Below are 21,125 nucleotides of genomic sequence, written 5' to 3'. Positions count from 1 at the left end.
TTTACAGATGAAGAGACTGAGGAGCTGTGTTTCCAGGTCACACAGCAGTGCCGAGGCAGCTGGGCTCCAGTTTCTGTGTTCATATGTGGGGCTCTGCAACTGCCTCGGCCAGGGGATGGGGCTCTGAGGAAGCGAAGCCTCAGCAGGGAACCAGAGACCATCACTGGAAGACAGCAGGGACATGCGCCTCAACCAGAAGGAACAGCCTATCCCTGGGGCAGGGTGGCTTGTGTGGGTCTGGACCAAGGACAAGCCGTGCAGGCTGAGCGCGGTGAGAAAGGCGCAGCTAATCTGAAAGAAGCCTGAAACAGGAGCCAGGGATCAACATCACACAGAAGCTGGGGGATCTGTGGTGAGGAGACTTGGGGGTATATTTCTAAAAGAAGATCTCATTAAAGGATTTTGATGGTGTCTACACATAACCTGATTCATTGTGTTTTATTTTGCTTCTTTTTTTTTTTTTTTTTAAGTTCTTCTGGCTCCTGGAAAGAAAAGAGACTGTAAGGACTGTGAGTGGAGGATAAGACACTGTTAGGTAGTCCAGGCAAGAGAGGATGGCAGTGTGCACTGGGGTGGTGAAGATGGAGCTGGTGCATGGGGGTTTCAAGACAGCTGACCCTCTGGCAGGGCTGCGTGACACACACTGACACCAGGATTACCTCTGCTGACCAGGATCCCCCTCTAGGGCTAAAGAGTGCCCCTACCTCACATAGAGAGAATCATTCTTGATGATAAAATGAAACCATTCTTGAAGATAAAATGAAGTTTCTTTGGGGAGTAGTAGCAAGTTGGGGGGAGTAAGTGAGATGGGTCTTTGAAGATGAGAATGAATTTACTAAGCAGCGAAGAGTAAAGTGATTCCAAACAGTTCTGAGAGCTCAGAGTAATATAAACAATCCAGAGAAGTTTCAATGTAAGACTAGAAAAATGGCCTACAGACTATTTGTGAAGGACCCTGAAAACCAGGCTAAGGAATAGTGATGGTATTTTGTCATAAGTTTTGAAATAATATTTCAAAGCAGAGGAGTGATAGAACACAGATTTTAGAAAATAACTTGGCAGAATGTGAATGGCGGAAAAAAGCCAGCAAAGATTAGAAATGGGAAACCAATTATGAGTTCATCCTAGTCCAGGCAAGAGTCAAGGGCGTAATGAAGGGAAATGATAGTAAAAATGCCACTGGGGTAAGAACAGTGAAGAATTCTCTAACAGCCTCAACTATCTTCCTAAGTCTTTTTGAGCAAAAATAAATAGCTCTTCTATCTTTCTAAGGAGTTTTTACTAGATTTTGAAGAGTGACTAGTTCTATTTTTAAAGTATATCTAAATTATATTTCCACTGTGGAGAAGATTCAAATGCTATGAGTAAAGCAAAATTTAAACATGGTAATTGAGTGGCTTTAAATAAGCTCTGATTTATTGATGTTTTAGAACAATGGTTATGAGTCATACAACGTACATTATAATCAAGTGCATGAGACAAGGATGAAGTAGATGAACAGTAACATTTAAGAAAAAAAAGTCACAAATACAGTCATACCTGAACTCAGGTTCCAAAAAACTGGATGCAGTGTCTAAACAAGTAATTAGATCTAGAAAAACAAGCAAAAAAAACCTGATTCAATAAAAGTAGGTTTACTCTTGCAGAAACACCAACTGTTTTTCCAAATCCAAATCATACTGTTTTAAACTTCAAAATCTTAACAGCTGTCAAGGTTGTACTTTAACTTTTTTTAAAGTTTTTGTTAATCACGATTTATTTCTGATTTTAAGTATCCTGATTTCTGGGGCTATGTCTACCCAGTACTAAATACTGCCACATCACCTCACAGAATCACATATCATACACATGGATGGTACACAGAAAAAGTATAATTTATAGCCCTGAAGTAGCTTCTATTGTATATAGCTCCTGAAACAAAAAATGTTTCTTGTTATTACATGATTAAAAATGATCCTTTGCTGGTTACACATGAGGAAAACAGTAACAAAAGAGAGGTGAGTTAGTTCCATGGCTCTAAACAATTGCTATTCAAAATCTAGTCCATGGGTAGGACCGGCAGCAGCAGCAGAATCTTCTGGGGTGTTACTAGGAATTCACATTCTTGAAGACCATCCATAGCTACAGAATCTCTTGGAGTGGGGCCCAAAAATTTGTTTTAACAAGTCCTCCAGGTAATTCTAAAGCACACTCTGCAAAAGATGAAGCGTAAAAGTTTTAACAGTTTCTATCTCAAAATCAAATCTGTGTAAGAGCTAACCTTGTCCAATTAAGAACTAAGTCACATGCTGTGTATAAGAGGCTTCTGGTTCAAACATTTCAGTGGTTTCCTTCTGCTCTTAAGACAGAGGGCAAAATTCTCAACATGGCCCACAAGGTCCCACCTCAAGGAACATCTCAAGGTCTGATTTTGTCCCCGTCTTGCCTTCTTGCCGTATGAGCCTTCTTTCTGTGCCTCGGTGCTCTCTTGGCCAGGAAGGCTTTCCCACTATCCCTTCATCTGGCTGACCCTCTCTAGAGCTCAGCTCAACCATCACATCCTCTCAGAAGCTGTTCCTGATCTTTGCAAGTCCAACTGGGATAGCACATAGTAGGCACTTACAGGTTTTCTGTTTTAACGAATGGATGACTATATACATATTCTCACAGTCTTATGTAAGAATGGTCTGCTGCAATTCTAGAGTTAGAAGCAACATCATCTTATGTGTAGAGACTGAGGCTGTTGGTCTCTATCTTTGTACTGTCAGCAACTATCAGAGCATAAAGCTCCTTAACAGGAGGGTTTCTACCAACATTTATTGAATAAATGGAAAAATACAAGTTTGATTGCTAGCATGTTTGGCTAAGTCCAATCATAGACTAACCCACAGGAGGAAAACCTAGAAGAAGGTTGTAAGCCAATCAAAAAGGTGAGATTTCACATACAATATAAATGATGAATGGCACCCCCACTCCAGTACTCCTGCCTGGAAAATCCCATGGACTGTGGAGCCTGGTGGGCTGCAGTCCATGGGGTCGCAGGGAGTCGGACACGACTGAGCGACTTCACTTTCACTTTTCACTTTCATGCATTGGAGAAGGAAATGGCAACCCACTCCAGTACTCTTGCCTGGAGAATCCCATGGACCGAGGAGCCTGGCGGGCTGCAGTCCATGGGGTCGCACAGAGTCGGACACGACTGAAGCGACTTAGCAGCAGCATAAATGATGAAGGCACCCAAAACACTGACAGAAGTAACACTTCACATGCTTCCTAGCACAATGAAGGGGTACAGATATCTGTTAAATCAGTAGAAAGCACAAAATAACTGAGTATTCTATTTTACAATTCTGAAGAAAAAATTATGTATTTATTATCCAACGATATGTGTTTTGAAAGAACTAGAGCATAATAACTGTTAAACTAACAGGAAAGTGGTATTTTGAGAGTGAGTACATGGATTAATATTTACATATCACAGGTACTTGAATGATGATTAAGTTAAATCTGTGTTTAAGGAGTTTGAGAGGATACATGCCTGGTTAGAGTTTCACGACCACCTGGTTGACTGACTGGGAAAAGCAGACAAACTGAATTACCTGTACTTTATAGCTATTCAAGGCAATCTTTACACAGCCTCAATAATAAATTATTTTCCACTTTCCTGCTCCACCAAAAGAGTTTCCAACTTCTAAGATTAGAAAGTGAACTTCTAAGATTAATAGCCTGGGATGAAAAGGTACCTGTGTGGTCCAGCATGGTAGTCAAGCCACAAGAAGACTGCCAGCTGGCCCTATTACCTTCAGGCCACATGCCAGAATGCTAGTCAACTATGGATACACTTGATCAGAGCTGGGCTCTATTATAGTAAAAGTCCATGCAGTGCTGAAAGTCCAGATTATGCTCAAATGTATGTAACTCACGTGACCTTGCTCTCAAATTCCCTGGGGGCTCAAAAGAGCTCCCTAGGAGGAAAACATGAATTCAAAACAGAAAGCTATAAGGAGAGTCAAGAAGACAACAGAGAAAGAAAGTCATGATTTAGAGATTTTGACCTTTACAACTCCACAAAGGCAAAGAAAATATCAATTAAGCAGAGAACTGAGAAGTTTTAAAATGTGTTTTTCTAGAAAGCATTTTCCAAGTAAATAGCCTTCCAGAAAATCACTATTACTCTAAGGCTCCTAGTTAATAAGTACGCAGCCTGGGCAAGATGAATACAGCTCAAAGAAAACCATCTGACTCAGGAAAGACTTCACATAGCAATGTAGGAAGTTATGATAATGAATGGAACAGAACTGAGGGTCCAGAAATAAATCTTCAAATTTACAGTCAGTGATTCCAACAAGGGTGCCAAGACAAGTTAATGGGGGTGAAAATAGTCTTAAACAAATGGTGCTAGGACAACTGGATATCCATGCAGAAGAGGGAAACTAAACCCCTATCTCAGATCATACCCAGAAGTTAACTCAAGGTGGAGTCAAATTCAAGACCTCAAACTATAAAATACATAGAAGGAGATATAGGTATAGATCTTGACTTTGCCTTAAGCAATGCCTTCTTAGACATGACACCAAAAGCATAAGCAAGTAAACTGATTTCACCAAACTGTTACACTTCAAAGAATGCTATTCTGAAAGAGAAAGATAAGTCAAAGAACAACAGAAAATATTTGTAAACCATGTATCTGGTAAGAATCTATTATTCAGAATACACAAGGAATTGTTACAACTAGACATTAAAAAGAAAACTCAATTTTAAAAGGATCAAAGGATCTGAATAGACGTTTTTCCAATGAAGATAGACCCAAAGGCCAATAAGCACCTGAAAGACATTCAACATGATTCGCTATCAGGGATATAAAAATAAAAATCACAGTAAGGTCTGATTCTGATAAATATGTGCATATACATTCAGAGAGGTGGTTGACAGATGTGAGGTTTGAGACAAACAGTCAAGGATAACTTGAAGGCTTCTGATCTGTGCTAATTAAAAGTATGCATTCCAAGTATAGCCATATGGGCAGTGGGTTTCCCAGGTGGCAAAGTGGTAAAAGAATCCACCTGCCAATGCCAGAGATGCAAGAAGACGCGGGTTCCATCTCTGGGTTGGGAAGATCCCCTGGAGGAGGAAATAATCCATTGCAGTATTCTTGCCTGGAGAGTCCCACGGACAGAGGAGACTGGCAGGTTACAGTCCAAGGGGTCAAAGAGACCGACATGACTGAGCACACATGCATAATCAGTTCCGTTCAGTCCCTCAGTAACGTCCAACTCTTCATGACCCGATGCACTGCAGCACATCAGGCTTTTCTGTCTATCACCAACTTCCAAAGCTTGCTCAAACTCATGTCCATTGAGCCGGTGATGCCATCCAACCATCTCATCCTCTGTCCTCTCCTTCTCCTCCTGTCTTCAATCTCTCCCAGCATCAGGGTCTTTTCTAATGAGTCAGTTCTTCACACCAGGTGGCCAAAGTATTGGAGCTTCAGCTTCAGTCCTTCCAATGAATATTCAGAACTGATTTCCTTTAGGATTGACTGGTTTGATCCTTGCACTCCAAGGGACTCTCCAGTCTTCTTCAACACCACGGTTCAAATGTATCAATTAAAAAAAAAAGTATCAATTTTTTGGCGCTCAGCTTTCTATATGGTCCAACTCTCAGATCCATACATGACTACTGGAAAAACCATAGCTTTGACTAGATGGTCCTTCGTTGGCAAAGTAATGTCTCTGCTTTTTAATATGCTGTTTCAGCTGGTCATAGCTTTTCTTCCAAGGAGCAAGTGTCTTTTAAATTCATAGCTGCAGTCACCATCTGCAGTGACTTTGGAGCCCAAAAAAATAAAGTCAGCCATTGTTTCCCATCTATTTGCCATAAAGTGATGGGACTGGATGTCACGATCTTTGTTTTTTGAATGCTGAGTTTTAAGTCAGCTTTTTCACTCTCCTCTCACTTTCATCAATAGGCTCTTTAGTGACTCTTTGCTTTCTGCCATAAGGGTGGTGTCATCTGCATTTCTGAGGTTATTGATATTTCTCCCGGCAATCTTGATTCCAAATTGTGCTTCATCCAGCCCAGCATTTTGCATGATGTACTCTGCATATAAGTTAAATAAGCAGCATGATAATATACAACCTTGATGTACTCCTTTTTCAATTTGGAATGAGCCTGTTGCTCCCTGTCTGGTTCTGACTGTTGCTTCTTGACCTGCATACAAATTTCTCAGGAGGCAGGTAGGGTGGTCTGGTATTCCCATCACTTTCAGAATTTTCCACAGTTTGCTGTGATCCACACAGTCAAAGGCTTTTTGGCGTATCAAGAGGAAGCAGATTTTTCTGGAATTCTCTTGTTTTTTCTATAATCCAACGGATGTTGGCAATTTGATCTCTGGTTCCTCTGCCTTTTCTAAATCCAGCTTGACATCTGGAAGTTTTCAGTTCATGTAGTGTTTTGATGTCTAGCTTGGAGAATTTTGAGCATTACTTTGCTAGCATGTGAGATGAGTACAATTGTGCAGTAGTTTGAACATTCTTTGGCATTGTTTTTCTTTGGGATTGGAAAGACAACTGACCTTTTCCAGTCCTGTGGCCACTGATGAGTTTTCTAAATTTGCTGGCATATTGAGTGCAGCACTTTCACAGCATCATCTCTGAGAATTTGAAATAGCTCAGCTGGAATTCCATCACCTCCTCTAGCTTTGTTTGTAGTGATGCTTCCTAAGGCCTGCTTGACTTCACATTCCAGCATGTCTGGCTCTGGGTGAGTGATCACACCATCATGGATATCTAGGTCATGAAGATCTTTTTGTATAGTTCCTCTGTGTATTCTTGACATCTCTTCTTAAAATCTTCTGCTTCTATTAGGTCCATACCATTTCTGTCCTTTATTGTGCCCATCTTTGCATGAAATGTTCCCTTGTTATCTCTAATTTTCTTGAAGAGATCTCTAGTCTTTCCCATTCTATTGTTTTCCTCTATTTCTTTCCATTGATTGTTGAGGAAGGCTTTCTTATCTCTCCTTGCTATTCTTTGGAACTTTTCATTCAGATGGGTGTATCTTTCCTTTTCCCCATTGCCTTTTGCTTCTCTTCTTTTCTCAGCTATTTGTAAGGCCTCCTCAAACAATCATTTTGCCTTTTTGCATTTCTTCCTCTTGGGAATGGTTAAGATCACTGCCTCCTATACAATGTCACGAACCTCCATCGATAGTTCTTCAGGCACTCTATCACATCTAATCCCTTGAATCTATTTGTCACTTTCACTGTATAGTCATAAGGGATTTGATTTAGGTCACACCTGAATGGTCTAGTGGTCTTCCCTATTTTCTTCAATTTAAGTCTGAATTTGGCAATATGGAGTTCATGATCTGAGCCACAATCAGCTCCTGGTCTTGTTTTTGCTGACTGTATAGAGCTTCTCCATCTTCGGCTGCAAACAATATAATCCATCTGATTTTGGTGCTGACCTTCTGGTGATGTCCATGTGTAGAGTCGTCTCTGGTATTGTTGGAAGAGCGTGTTGGATATGACCGATATGTTCTCTTGGCAGAACTGTTAGCCTTTGCCTGCTTCATTCTGTACTCCAAGGCCAAACGTGACTGTTACTCCAGGTATGTCTTGTGTCCATGGGGTCACAAAGAGTCAGACATGACTGAGTACACACACATAACAGTTTGGCAATAATAATTGTAAGAAGAAGCACTAATAAAGCACTCATTGTCAGCTCAATTATGCTGGATCCACTTTAACATGTCTGACACCACCAGAAAATCAGTAGTATGTTCACAGTGAACAGAAGTATATAATTCACTCTGTTCACTAAGAGCTTCTGCATGGGAAATTTTTTTGGTAATTTTAATCCTTAATACATACAAAAGAACATTTACAACATATACATTACTACACAAAACGCCAAATACATGGCGTACTTCATCTTGGTGCTCTGGACAACAGAGTAGCAGCAATAGCAAGGAGCATGCCCACAGGGGTTCTTCCAAAGCCCACAGCACTCAATCCCTCTTTTCCCTGCATGGCCCAAAGGACAGGTGGTATCTACAGGGCAGACTCTACACTGGTCTTAGCAGCAGAGTCTACCCCGAAGTGAGTGTGATCATAATGTCTACACGAAGAGCTGCTGTAACATCTGCCTTCCTTAACCTCAGACGTCTTTATAGAGGAGGAAAAGGTCAGTGGGGTTTTGAAGGGAGGATAATGTGATTGTGAGGAAGAGCATGAGAAAATTAAAAAAAATAAAAAGGTGAGCCAATACTCAATAATAGGATGACAGATCCAGGGTTTTCTTAACGAAGACATCAACATCAGATTTTCTAAGACAGCTCTGACTTAGTTCGTAATATCGCTATGAGCCATAACTGATATCCTATGCACAGGCCTTTCTTTAAAGTACAATTAAAAATTTTTCCAATACATAATAACTGAATAAGCTTGGGAGCTTCATAATTATTTCATGAAATATTTTTTAAAAACATGACATCTAATGCTAACCCACATAAAATACTACGAAAATATGATAAATATTTTAAAAGTTCATATACAATCAAAAAGATCAGCATATTGGTTACATAGAATATTTTTGATTGACAGCACTGGTTATTCCTGAGACTACAGACTGTGAAAGAGATTTAGATTTTCCTCCAATTAATACTCAGTTTTGTGATCTTGAATATATTGAAAAAGACTCTCAGCAGTGTTAGTATCTATCACAAGAGTATACTGCGAACTATATTAGCTGCAGGGTATAAGTTTTGTCCACTTGAAGCCATTTACTCCTGAGGAAAGGGATGCTTGAGTGCCTGTTATTTATTCTAACTCAAGAAAGCTTGGAGTAGGAAATGGCAGCTCACTCCAGTATTCTTGCCTGGGAAATCTCATGGACAGAGAAGCGTGGCGGGCTATAGTCCATGGGGTCACCAAGAGTTGGACATGACTGACTGACTAACACTTCCACTTTTCTTTCAACAAAGCATAAAGCACTATAACTAATGCTTTCAACAAAGCATAAAGCACTATATTTATTTACCAGAAGGAAGAAAATACATGAAGCAAGACAGTGTAGACCTACAGATTCTCCTCCTTTATTTGCTCTGAAATTCTTTTAAATAACAAACTCCCCAGAGCCTGAAGGGACATGACACCATGCTTTCCTAATTCTTGCTCTGTCAGCAACCTTGCATTGTAGGTGTACAGCTAGTCACTTCATTCAAGAGCTAAAGGACTAGGGACAAGGTTCATCTTTCTATTAGATTCTCATGTCAGTATTATTGTGTGATCTTGGGCATAATTCCTTGTTTCCACAATAGGAACCTGGCACTGATTTGTACCATCTGCAGTGCAGTGTCAGGGAAATTTACATATACAATAAAATGTAATTTATCGTGATTGAGAGTCTAGCATTAGTAAACTAACATTTACTAAGTGGGAGATAACTTATGTAGTATTTTACATCTAATCTCCTTTTATATATATACTGAGGGTAGAGTAAATCTTATGTTTCTCCTAGAAAGATTATTAATACATCACCATCTAAGGAAGCTCAGTCCACAACAGGAGCTCAGGGAAAGTTTTCTAAGATGGAAATATTAAAAGAAAAAAATTTTTAAGCAGACAATGTAGGCATGGCTCAGTTGCCAAAGCAGTAAGTGATACAGTCGAATAGACCACAAACTACTTATGGATAAATCAAATCCTCTTCACACTTAAATGCCTATATACTAAAAAATGAATTATAAGACATATTAAAAGACATTGTAAGACAGGTTAAAATAAGACATTATATATTAAAATATAAAAGACATTTAAAAATATTAAAAATTTTAAGACATTAAAATTCTTTTGTAATCTAGTATCTAGGACATGCATAATATCTAGCATGAGTAGTAGTGAATGAATTTGTCCCTGGATGGCACAAGTCAGCACAAATATATACACAGCCCTTTCAAAGCACTTCTAACTTACTAAAAAGAAAAAAACAAAAACAAAACCCAAACCACATAGAAAACACTTAAAATCAAGGTGCTCTTCAGGTTATCTGTCAGCTTGAAATAAACTTTATCTCACAAAGATAAACTGCCTTTTTGGGTTATACCATCTTAACAAACTAATTCTGTTTATAAATGCTCTTTCTCTGTAAAACTGGTAAAACTTTATTCATCAGCGCCTTAGTTCTACAAACTGACACCAAAATATAGATATTTTTCTGTATGTATACACAAACACCATACATACTGATTTGTGTACAAGGACAGATTTTTAAATATGCGTGTAAACTGAGACTTCATTAATAAAATCTTACTGAATAGTTTAAAAGTTTTAAACTGTTTGCCAGATACAGCAGAAACTAGGTACACAACAGAAAAACTAAAAACAGAAACGTAGCTAACATAGTACTCAAAACAGAAAGGATCCTATAAAATAATTGTACAATTAAGGTAGCAAACAATCCAAGGAATTCATGCTCTATTTTCAAAACCAAAAACATCCCAAGCAGGAAAAAAAACAACCAGTTACAGAAATCTGGACTCTATTAGAAAGGAGTTCTCTATTCTGCCCCTATGTTTCATTTGTAAGTTAATATAATCTGATGTAAGATGGAAGAAATGGAAAATATCTGCCAAAAAAAAATGTGGTTAAAGAATGTAACAATTAAAACTTTTTATACTATAGTTGTTAATTCTAAAAATATTCTAACATATAGCAACAATAATCCTGTCAAGTGGGAATATTTGCCAGGCTCAGCTGTTCCCAAGCCTTACGCACATTGTCATCAGATTCGAAGGTGTTGGCAGACAATGAATAAACAAGTGTTTATGAATTCCACTTCGGGAATATGTTAATATATCTTCATTGGATTACTTAATTTCACATGAAATTTTAAACTAGCTCCTGTTTCTTTCTAAAAAAAAAAAAAAAAGGCAAACTTTGACCACTACAAAACTCTGGATTGATGAAATATGAAGTAATAAGCTTTAACATTACTTTTTAAGTGATAATTCATGTTCTAAAAGAGGAATATCAGACCATCACTTTTTAGCTGGCCATGTACCTAGATATGTGTACATACAGAGAGTCACACACACAGACAACTACTTGATGGCACATAACAAACAGAGGCTGCCTTAAAAGACCTGAAGCTATTGATGCAAATGTGGATATGTCTTCCAAGATCATTATTCAGTAACTAAAATTACCTAAAATATTATTGCCCAGAGTCATTCTAGAAATGTTGAGCTTTACTTAGAAACTGGCTAATGTTGAACAGACTCAAAATCAGGAATTGGGAGCACTCATGTATAAAATTTATTTTATTTTCAAGTCCTGTGGTAAATGTTATTTTTTACATTTACATTTTAGGATAAAAGTGTCAGCATCATTTATCATTCTGGATTAAAAGATCTAAGTGCATCTGGACCTGTGCAAGGCTGGCTGTGCCTCTCTTGGTAAGACCAGCAGTAATAAGGAGTTTCTCTCTACAGAACTTCTAACCCCAGGATACCTCAGAATCCATGAACATCTTCAACTGTCAGAAAAGGAAAAAGTGTTAGTTGCAACCCCATAGACTGTAGCCCGCCAGGCTCCTCTATCCATGGAATTCTCCAGGCCAGAATACGGGAGTGGGTTGCCATTTCCTTCTCCAGGGGATCTTACAGACCCCGGGATTGAACCCGGGTCTCCTGTATTGCAGGCAGATTCTTTACTGCCTGAGTGACCAGGGAGTCCCTTCAATTGTCAGATAAAAGTTTCAATTTCAGAAAGTCTAGTTCAATCCCTGGGTTGGGAAGACCCCCTGGAGGAGGAAATGGCAACCCACTCCAGTATTCTTGCCTGGAGAAACCCATGGACAGAGGAGCCTGGCGGACGACAGTCCATGGGGTTGCAAAGAGTTGGACACGACTGAAGTGACTTAACACACACACCAAGTCAGAGTAGAACTACCAATCTTCTAATTACCACCAAAGTGCTGATTCATATATTTTTCTTTCTATGTTACCCAGTGGAAACAGGGAAACTTCCTTTCATTGGTAGATAAAATCTTTCAAACAATAACATTTACAGGTGAAAATTAAAAATGGTAACTGGTAATGGGAAAGATTGGAAACTTCTGCTCATAGACCATTAAAAATAAAAAGAGGAATAAGACCATAAAGTTATAAAAATTAGACCCTGAAGGGAAGAGGACACCAGGTGCAGAGCCCAAGATACCACAGCAGCTCAGCGCCTCACCCAGGAGGCTTCTTTGGGTCCAAAGCCTCTTACTTCGACATGAACTTGTGCAGACCGAATACTAACTCTTTGAAATGTTTCCCTGGAAAAGACATGCCTGGTTCAAAAGTCTTTAAAAAGAATTAAATTAGAATCTGGACTAATTCTGGAGCTACTTTTATAACATGCATTGTATGCATGCATGCTAAGTCACTTCCTTCTTGTCCAACTCTTTGTGACCCCATGGACCATAGCCTGCCAGGCTCCTCTGTCCATACGATTCTCCAGACAAGAATATGGAGTGGGTTGCCATGCTCTCCTTCAGGGGATCTTCCTAAACAAGATCTCTTAATTTGATCATCTCTGATCCAGACTCCTCTGAACAACCTTTTAACTGGCCTCCTTACAACTATTTTTCCCTCTCTTTGGCCGATCCTTTTTTGTTTTTAATTTATTTATTTTAATTGGGGGCTAATTACAATATTGTAGTGGTTTTGTCATACACTGACATGAATCAGCCATGGGTGTACATGGGTTCCCCATCCTGAACCCCCCTCCCACCTCCCTTCCCATCCCACCCCTCTGGGTCATCCCAGTGCACCAGCCCTGAGCACCTTGTCTCATGCATTGAACCTGGACTGGCGATCTGTTTCACATATGATAATATACATGTTTAAATGCTATTCTCTCAAATCATCCCACCCTCACCTTCTCCCACCAAGTCCAAAAGACTGTTCTATACATCTGTGTCTCTTTTGCTTTCTCGCATATAGGGTTATTATTACCATTTTTCTAAATTCCATATATATGCGTTAGTATACTGTATTAGTGTTTTTCTTTCTGGCTTACTTCACTCTGTATAATAGGCTCTAGTTTCATCCACCTCATTAGAACTGATTCGAATGTATTCTTTTTAATGGCTGAGTAATATTCCATTGTGTATATGTACCACAGCTTCCTTATCCATTCGTCTGTTGATGGACATCTAGGTTGCTTCCATGTCCTAGCTATTGTAAACAATGCTGCAATGAACACTGGGGTACACGTGTCTCTTTCAATTCTGGTTTCCTCGGTGTGTATGCCCAGCAGTGGGATTGCTGGGTCATATGGCAGTTCTATTCCCAGTTTTTTAAGGAATCTCCACACTATTCTCCATAGTGGCTGTACTAGTTTGCATTCCCACCAACAGTGTGAGAGGGTTCCCTTTTCTCCACACCCTCTCCAGCATTTATTGTTTGTAGACTTTTGGATAGCAGCCATTCTGACTGGCGTGAGATGGTACCTCATTGTGGTTTTGATTTGCATTTCTCTGATAATGAGTGATGTTGAGCATTTTTTCATGTGTTTGTTAGCCATCTGTATGTCTTCTTTAGAGAAATGTCTGTTTAGTTCTTTGGCCCGTTTTTGGATTGGGTTGTTTATTTTTCTGGAATTGAGCTGCAGGAGTTGCTTGTATATTTTTGACATTAATTCTTTGTCAGTTGCTTCATTTGCTATTATTTTCTCCCATTCTGAAGGCTGTCTTTTCACCTTGCTTATAGTTTCCTTCATTATGCAAAAGTTTTTAAGTTTAATTAGGTCCCATTTGTTTATTTTTGCTTTTATTTCCATTACTCTGGGAGGTGGGTCATAGAGGATCCTGCTGTGACTTATGTCAGAGAGTGTTTTGCCTATGTTTTCCTCTAGGAGTTTTATAGTTTCTGGTCTTACATTTAGATCTTTAATCCATTTTGAGTTTATTTTTGTGTATGGTGTTAGAAAGTGTTCTAGTTTCATTCTTTTACAAGTGGTTGACCAGTTTTCCCAGCACCACTTGTTAAAGAGATTGTCTTTTCTCTATTGTGTATTCTTGTCTCTGTCCCATTCTTTACAGATCAAGGAATTGCAAAAACATAAATCCAGTCATATCACTCCTCTGCTCTAACAGCTTCCACGCAATTTTTTTTTTTGGATAAAACTCTAACCCTTACATCTTCCACAAGGTCCTGAATAACGTGACTGACTTTCTACTCATTTACTTCACCTCAGCTGTGCTGGCTGTTTTTCCAGTTCCCTCAAAGTTCCTTCCTGCCCTAAGGCCTTTGCATCTGCTGTTCTCTTCCCTATAGTGTTCTTCCTTGTTTGTCTGGAACCTCCTATTAATCCTTTGGTTCTGGGCTCAGGAGTGGTTTCTTCAAGAGAGCTTTAATCTTCATCTATCTCCTACCACCCGTACCCCTCTGGCCTCTTACTGTTTGAATGTTTCCTTCATCACACTTATTGTAACTACAATTAAGCAACCACATGTTTAATGCCTTTTTCCAACCCTGTACTGCAAGTCCTATGAAGGTTTGATCGCCTCTGTCTCATTTACTGCTGTCTTCCCAGTGCCAGGAATATGGCAGGAAATAAGGCACTAAAGGGAATATAATTGTGCAATGGGCTCCTGTAAGCAGTAATGAAAACTAGTCTATCTCACACAAAATCATGACTCTATCAACAACACATAACATTATAAATATAACATTAACAAGTCTTTGTGACACTTTAACACATGAGGAAGCCAGGGAAGCGAGGTTTTCACCATTTTTGCATTCCCAAATACTCTCAACCTTCAATTAGGTTATGAAGCTGGGCACATGTGATGTTCCTTGAAAATATTCGTGGAATTCACTATGGCAGCTAGGTTTTCTGGATGGAAACAAACTGAGACTCTAAACCAAAGCCAACCAGCCTTCAAATGAACAAGTCATTACAAGAAATTATGTCTGAAAGGCCACCCAAGAAGAAGTAACAGGAGAGTCAACCAGTGCTCTCTTGAATTTAGCCAATTCACTTCAAATAAAACAGATGCTTGATGGATGGGCAAGAACGCATAAAAAACATTAAGAAAAAGTCCAGGAGCGAGCTGTGAAATGAGGACTTCCCAAGATGATTATGACTTTGGACAGTGTTACTGTAAAGAAGTTCCAGATTATGGTGGCTATTTCAAAAAATCTTTGGCACCTAAGACTCATCTAAAATGGTGACACAGCTATTTGAAGTTTAGCACAGATGTATACAAGTCTACAAGACACTGCTTGTGGTATCTGAGATGACTGTAAGTTCTTAAGAAACTCTAGTATAGCACATTCAGGTCCCTGTGGATCAAAAGCTCCGTAATGTAAATATCCAATGTAAGAAACTTTTTTTTTTTAAAGAGGAGATACTTATTTTCCAGAAGCTTCTAACTCAATGAATAACAGAGAAAGGGGAAAACAGGAAAATGCAGAATAAATAATTTAAACTGACACTGTGATAAGAAACTTAAGGAGAATAAGAAGCTTATTATCTTCTATCATCTCACCCAATAACCCAAGACTTCCACAAAGTAAAACTGAAAAGGATAGGAAGCTTATCATTTCACTCTGTGTTTTCTACCTTACTCTCTTGATAGTGGGAGGGTGGGCAGTGGGAAAAAATGAGATACGTGTTTGTACAGTAGTGAAAGGGTGAAACTAACATGTTTTCTGCCTACTGTGATACGTGCCTAAAACACTAAACAGGTATTATTAGATTTTAGTCCTCACAACTAACCCACTTGCAGACGAAGCTCACCGCGGTGACAGGATCGGTCAGAGGTCCCCTGGCTGGCAGCTGGCAGAGGCAAGCTCTTACTCCAGAGCTGCCCAGTGCCCCTTCTACAGCACCCCACTGCCTTAGTCTCCTTGTTCTGTCAAATACATTAACTGTTTATTTAGCAGAACATTTCCAGCTCATTTCTTTCCATTATTCCATTCAAATGAGCTTTCTTTTTCACTCTGAGGGATTCTATTAGCCTTCACACCTTTTCCCACAGCTTAGAGATTAAGGGAAAGCAGACCTTCCTTTACACACAGCAGCTCCCCTCTCTATACTCTTAACGCAACTTTTAACGAGGCACAGAGTGTGTATCTCAAACCCACCACAGCCTAGAAGGAACAGCTGGCACTGCCCTGAATCATTCCCAGGCCCATTCATTCCCAGACAGTCTCACACGGAGGAGGTTCTTAACAATTTTCTCATTTACACAACATAACGTAGAGGCTAATTTTTAATTTTAAATGGTCAACCTAGTTAAATCATTGTTGAATATCAAAATAATTATCAATTTTCTACTTTAAATGATTTCTTTCATATGCCCTGTATTAGTAATATTAAAAAAATTATTCTCACCACAAGAACCCAGTGGCAGAGGGCAATGAACAAATGCTACAGTGACAAAACCTTGGGAAAGATTTCATTCAAGTCCTGCATTTATAGAGATTTGAGTTAATTTTCCATTCTATTCCACTTAATAGCCTTGTTTTTAATTCCCCCTTCATATTGTAAACATTAACAATTTAGAAAATATCTCATGCTTATTCTGCAGTGTCTCAGAGAGCACTTTCCCCATTACTCCTGCTGGTATGCAACACACTTCTTAGGAAAGAATGGTAATACGGTTTTTAACACAGTAAGATGAAGCAGTAACCTGTGGATAATAAAGCTTTAAATTGATTATTTCAGTAACTGACAGATTTTTAAAAGTTATTGCTTGTGCCCCAATCTTATAAAAGTGGAAAAATCAGTATTTCTTCTGCTAAGGAAAGGTAAGTATATAAAAGGACTTTATAAAAAGTTGATATACTTAATTTTTAAAATTCTGAAACTGATTTAATTTTGTCAGATTTATGTATGTGTTATAAACTGTTCAATCTTCCTATTCTATTCCAATCTCAGATAACAGGTACTCAAAGAAAATACCGCATTTGTTTTCAGAAATTGTAAAATGTGGGAATCATCATATAAAGTGAAAATTACCTTGCTTTTCTATAACTGAGTATGAAGCCAAAAATCCTCGTCCAGAAACGTGAATTCCACTCATGAACAGCACTGTGATTTCATTGCTTTTTGATTCAATTGAATGGTTCATTTGCAACCCCAGACCACAGTATTTGCCTAGGATGAAAGAAAAGCAGATATTTCGTATGATTCATAAAGTCAACATTATTTACGATGTAGGTAACAGAATCATAATAATACACCAAGCTAACCAAACTAGGTATTACATTAATCTAAAATGATGACTAGAATATTACTCTGGGGAGAGAAAAAAAAAAAACACAGTAAGTAATAAAACTGTTCAAATGACTCAAAAGGAAAAACAGTGTATTCAGACATCACTGACCTTATAATGACTCAATTTCCTATGAAACACAAGTATTCCCTTTAAAACAGTGACAAGGAATTAAAAAAAAAATTAACTTACAGTATTTCATGTAGGCAAGTGGCTCATAAATGAACCAATAGTTAATCGGTGGTATTCTTAACATGTTTCCCATTGGGTGCCCCCAGATTCCTGAGCACAGGGACCCCTCAAAACGTTTACAGATCTTCTCAAGTTTTCTTCCAAGAATTGTTGGACTTCTGTCAACCCCTTTAGGTGGTCACGTTCAGTCCTACAGTTTTAACTATGATACAACAGTTCACATTCACACCTCTACACAGCCTTTCCCTTGAACTTCAGATGCATATATCTAACTGTCTAGCGACTTTTACTCTTTAAGGTCTAACAGACATGCAAAAAATAACAGATCTTCCCTCAGTACAGATCTGAGTTTATTAAGATAAAAGGGAAGAAAAGAAAAGAATTAAAAGATATTGCACCAGTAACTAATAAAAATGAGTTTTTCTTATGTGCATGGTAACTTTAACAAATTCTGAATAAAAAGTTCTAAAAATATTTTAAGTTGAGCTATATCACTTTATGGGCTTCCCTTATAGCTCAGTTGGGAAAGAATCTGCCTGCAATGCAGGAGACCCGGGTTCAGTTCCTAGGTCAGGAAGATCCCCTGGAGAAGGAAATGGCAACCCACTCCAGTATTCTTGCCTGGAGAATCTCATGGACAGAGGAGACTGGTGGGCTACAGTACATGGGGTCGCAAGAGTCGGACAAGACTTAGTGACTAAACCACCACCAAATCACTTTAAAAAGAGTAGTGTGTACTTTCACAGACATCATTTTCAAGAACTATACATTATCATGTGAGTAGAAAATGCTAAATAATTCACCTCTATCACCACCACCACCACCCAAACCAGAACTGGTAAGGGAGCTAAGGTCACAAAGTTGATACACAGAAGTCAATTGTAAAAAATAACCTAATAAAAATGGACAGAAGACCTAAATAGGCACTTCTCTAAAGAAGACATTCTGATGGCCAACAGGCACATGAAAAGATGCTCAACACTGCTAATTACTAGAAAAATGAAGTATCACCTCACACCTGTTAGAATGCTATCATCAAAATTCTACAAATAATAAATGCTGGAGAGGGCGTGAAGAAAAGGGAACTCTCCTATATTGCTGATGGGAATGTAAACTGGTGTAGCCGCTATGGAAAACTGTAAAATAAAGCTAGCGTATGATCCAGCAATCCCACTCCTGGTAATGTATCCATAAAAGACAAAAACTCTAACTTGAAAAGACACATATACCCACCCCGCCCTGTGTTCACAAAGCACTATTTACAACAGTCAAGATACAGAAGCAATCTGACCATCCATCAACAAATGAAAGGATAAAAGAAAGATGTGGTATATATACACACATATATATATGTATATATACACACACACATATATATATGTATATATACATACACATACATATATAATGGAATACTACTCAGCCATAAAAAGCAAAATATTGCCATTTGCAGCAACACAGATGGACCTAGAGAAGTAAGTCAAAGACAAATATATGATATCATTTATACAGGGAATCTAAAAAGTAACACAAATGAATTCATTACAAAATAGACTCAGAGACACAGTAAACAAACTTATGGCTACCAAAGGGGAGAGAGAGAGGTGGGGAGGGACAAATTACTATGTTTAAAAGGGACTCAGTAATATCACTAAGAATGGATTTGCCTTTCCTTCTAAAGAAGGAAAGATTAGGACTACTTAGTCATTGTTCACTTTGATTTCAGGGAAAGTGGCTATTTCAGCATTATTTTGTTCATGAATAAGTGACAGACCCAATATTTGCACATTTTAAGACGAATAAGGTTCACGTGAGAAAATGTACCTTGAGACCTTTACTCTTACTTCACACATTCACAAAGAACAATCTGGATGGATTGAGGATGTAAATATGCAGAAGGGGAAAATTAAAGCAGTTAGAGGAAAACCCTGAGAACAACTTCATAACCTGTAAGAGGGCAAAGATTTTAAAAGAGAATGCACAAAGCATTAATACTAACCATGAAAGAAAAAAACTAATGTGAATGTTAAAATTAAGTTAAAATCAACGTTTGCTGATCAAAAGATACCAATATAAAGGAATAAAAAGGAAAGCTATAGAAAGGGAGAATATTTGTAACATTTATATCGAAAAAGAACCCATAGCCAGAATATATTAAAAAAAAAACAACCTACAAATAAAATAATCATCCAATAGAAAAAAATGCATTAAAAACTTCAAGATTCTTCACAGAAGATATTCAATGGCTAATAAATACATGAAGAGAGAACAATATCATTAGCCATTAGATAAGGCAAAGCTACAACATGATATCAGTTGATACACACTAGAAGTGTGATAAAAGAAAAAAATAGAGAATAACAACTGGAACTCTCCTACATTGGTGGTGGGTGTGGAATGGCACTACCACAGAGGCTCTTGGCAATATCTACCAAAGCTGACCATATGGACACTCAGGGAACCAGCAATTCCTCTTCTAGATACAGAAATGTGCATTAATGTTCACTGAAAGATAGGTGATAAAAAATTCACAGCAAATAATTAATAACAGCCAAACAGGGTTATTTATATAGTGGATACATCTTAATTTCCTTATTGTCAGAAGTTTAGCTTGCTTCCGATTTTTCTACACAGTGAATAATATTGCAATAAACATTTTCCTAACATAACTTCTATCTTTTAAAATATTTAAGAGTGATTTTTTAGAGTGATTTTTAATATTTGCTTCCACACTGCTACTCAAGTGAGCTATGCCAGTTAATACAGCCTCAATATTAAAAAATGACAAATTTCATCACACCACTATATTAAAAGCTATGTTTTTAACCAATCCAAGAGTAAGGGAGGTCATAGACTTAGTTCTAAAACTTTTACATTTCTCTGATTATAAGAAAAGTTGCCTCCTCCATATCCTCTTTCATAATGGTAGCATGGACAAAAGAGCACCCAAGTTTTGATCAGTACCCATGATGGTGACCAAAGGGTCCTGACTGAAATCGCAATCATGTGGATCAAAATATCTGCAAAGCAATACCAATCTTCCTCACCAAATTTTTCTAAGTAGGCTTTCCTTCTCTCGTGAAATTTTCTACCTGAACTGAGAACTATAAGACTTTTTCTCTGGAAAATCAGCACATTTCTGGATAGAGGAAAGCTCCATACTCAGAAAAGGTAAATGACTCAAGGCCCTGGCTCTTATTAAGTTGACAGCTTCTTTTAGGACAGCTGGCAGAGTTTTCTTATACTAAGTACACTAATGTGAAAAGCAATGAGTCATAACTGTGTGGACTTCAGCAAAACCAAACATGCTGCCAAGCATCACAGGTGAGACATACATAGCACACCAAGAAATTTCTTTCCAAGGTTTTCTGTAAAAGTAAACTTTTTACCACTTATAAGATGTCAAAGACTTTTTAATATTTCCTGTAAGGGTTCACAAATAGGAGTTCTTGGGTAGGGTCAGCATCACATGGCCTAGTTTTATTCAGTTGAATGACAATGAGAAACAGGACAGGGGTCAGTCAATTCCTCACTAACCTGTCTCAAAACATTAGAAAAAACATTCTGAAGGACACCATTTACAGAGACAAAGCTTGAGCATTTCTCTGTTCTAGTCCACAAACCAGCTTGACCATTCTAAGGTACAAAGATTCACAGAGGCCTTCTGAAATGCAGGTG

At 38.3% G+C, this 21,125-nt stretch overlaps 1 protein-coding gene across 2 annotated transcripts in view; it reads right to left on the bottom strand.

Moving 5' to 3' along the window:
• DCBLD2 (discoidin, CUB and LCCL domain containing 2) overlaps positions 1-21,125 on the bottom strand; it is a 76,047-nt gene that overhangs the window by 23,350 nt on the left and 31,572 nt on the right. For both annotated transcript variants that reach the window (XM_081572504.1, XM_081572505.1), the window contains exons 3-4: positions 17,000-17,137; positions 1,540-1,591 (exon numbers count right to left, since the gene is read on the bottom strand). In XM_081572504.1, coding sequence (XP_081428630.1) covers positions 1,540-1,591; positions 17,000-17,137 — 190 coding nt within the window. The remainder of the gene's footprint in view (positions 1-1,539; positions 1,592-16,999; positions 17,138-21,125) is intronic.

Source organism: Giraffa tippelskirchi, chromosome 2 (genome assembly GCF_054371585.1).
Source record: "Giraffa tippelskirchi isolate mGirTip1 chromosome 2, T2T-mGirTip1v1.2.pri, whole genome shotgun sequence".
Lineage (NCBI taxonomy): Eukaryota > Metazoa > Chordata > Mammalia > Artiodactyla > Giraffidae > Giraffa > Giraffa tippelskirchi.
The sequence above is the reverse complement of the archived record's forward strand: the minus strand, read 5'-3'. Positions and strand labels throughout refer to the sequence as shown.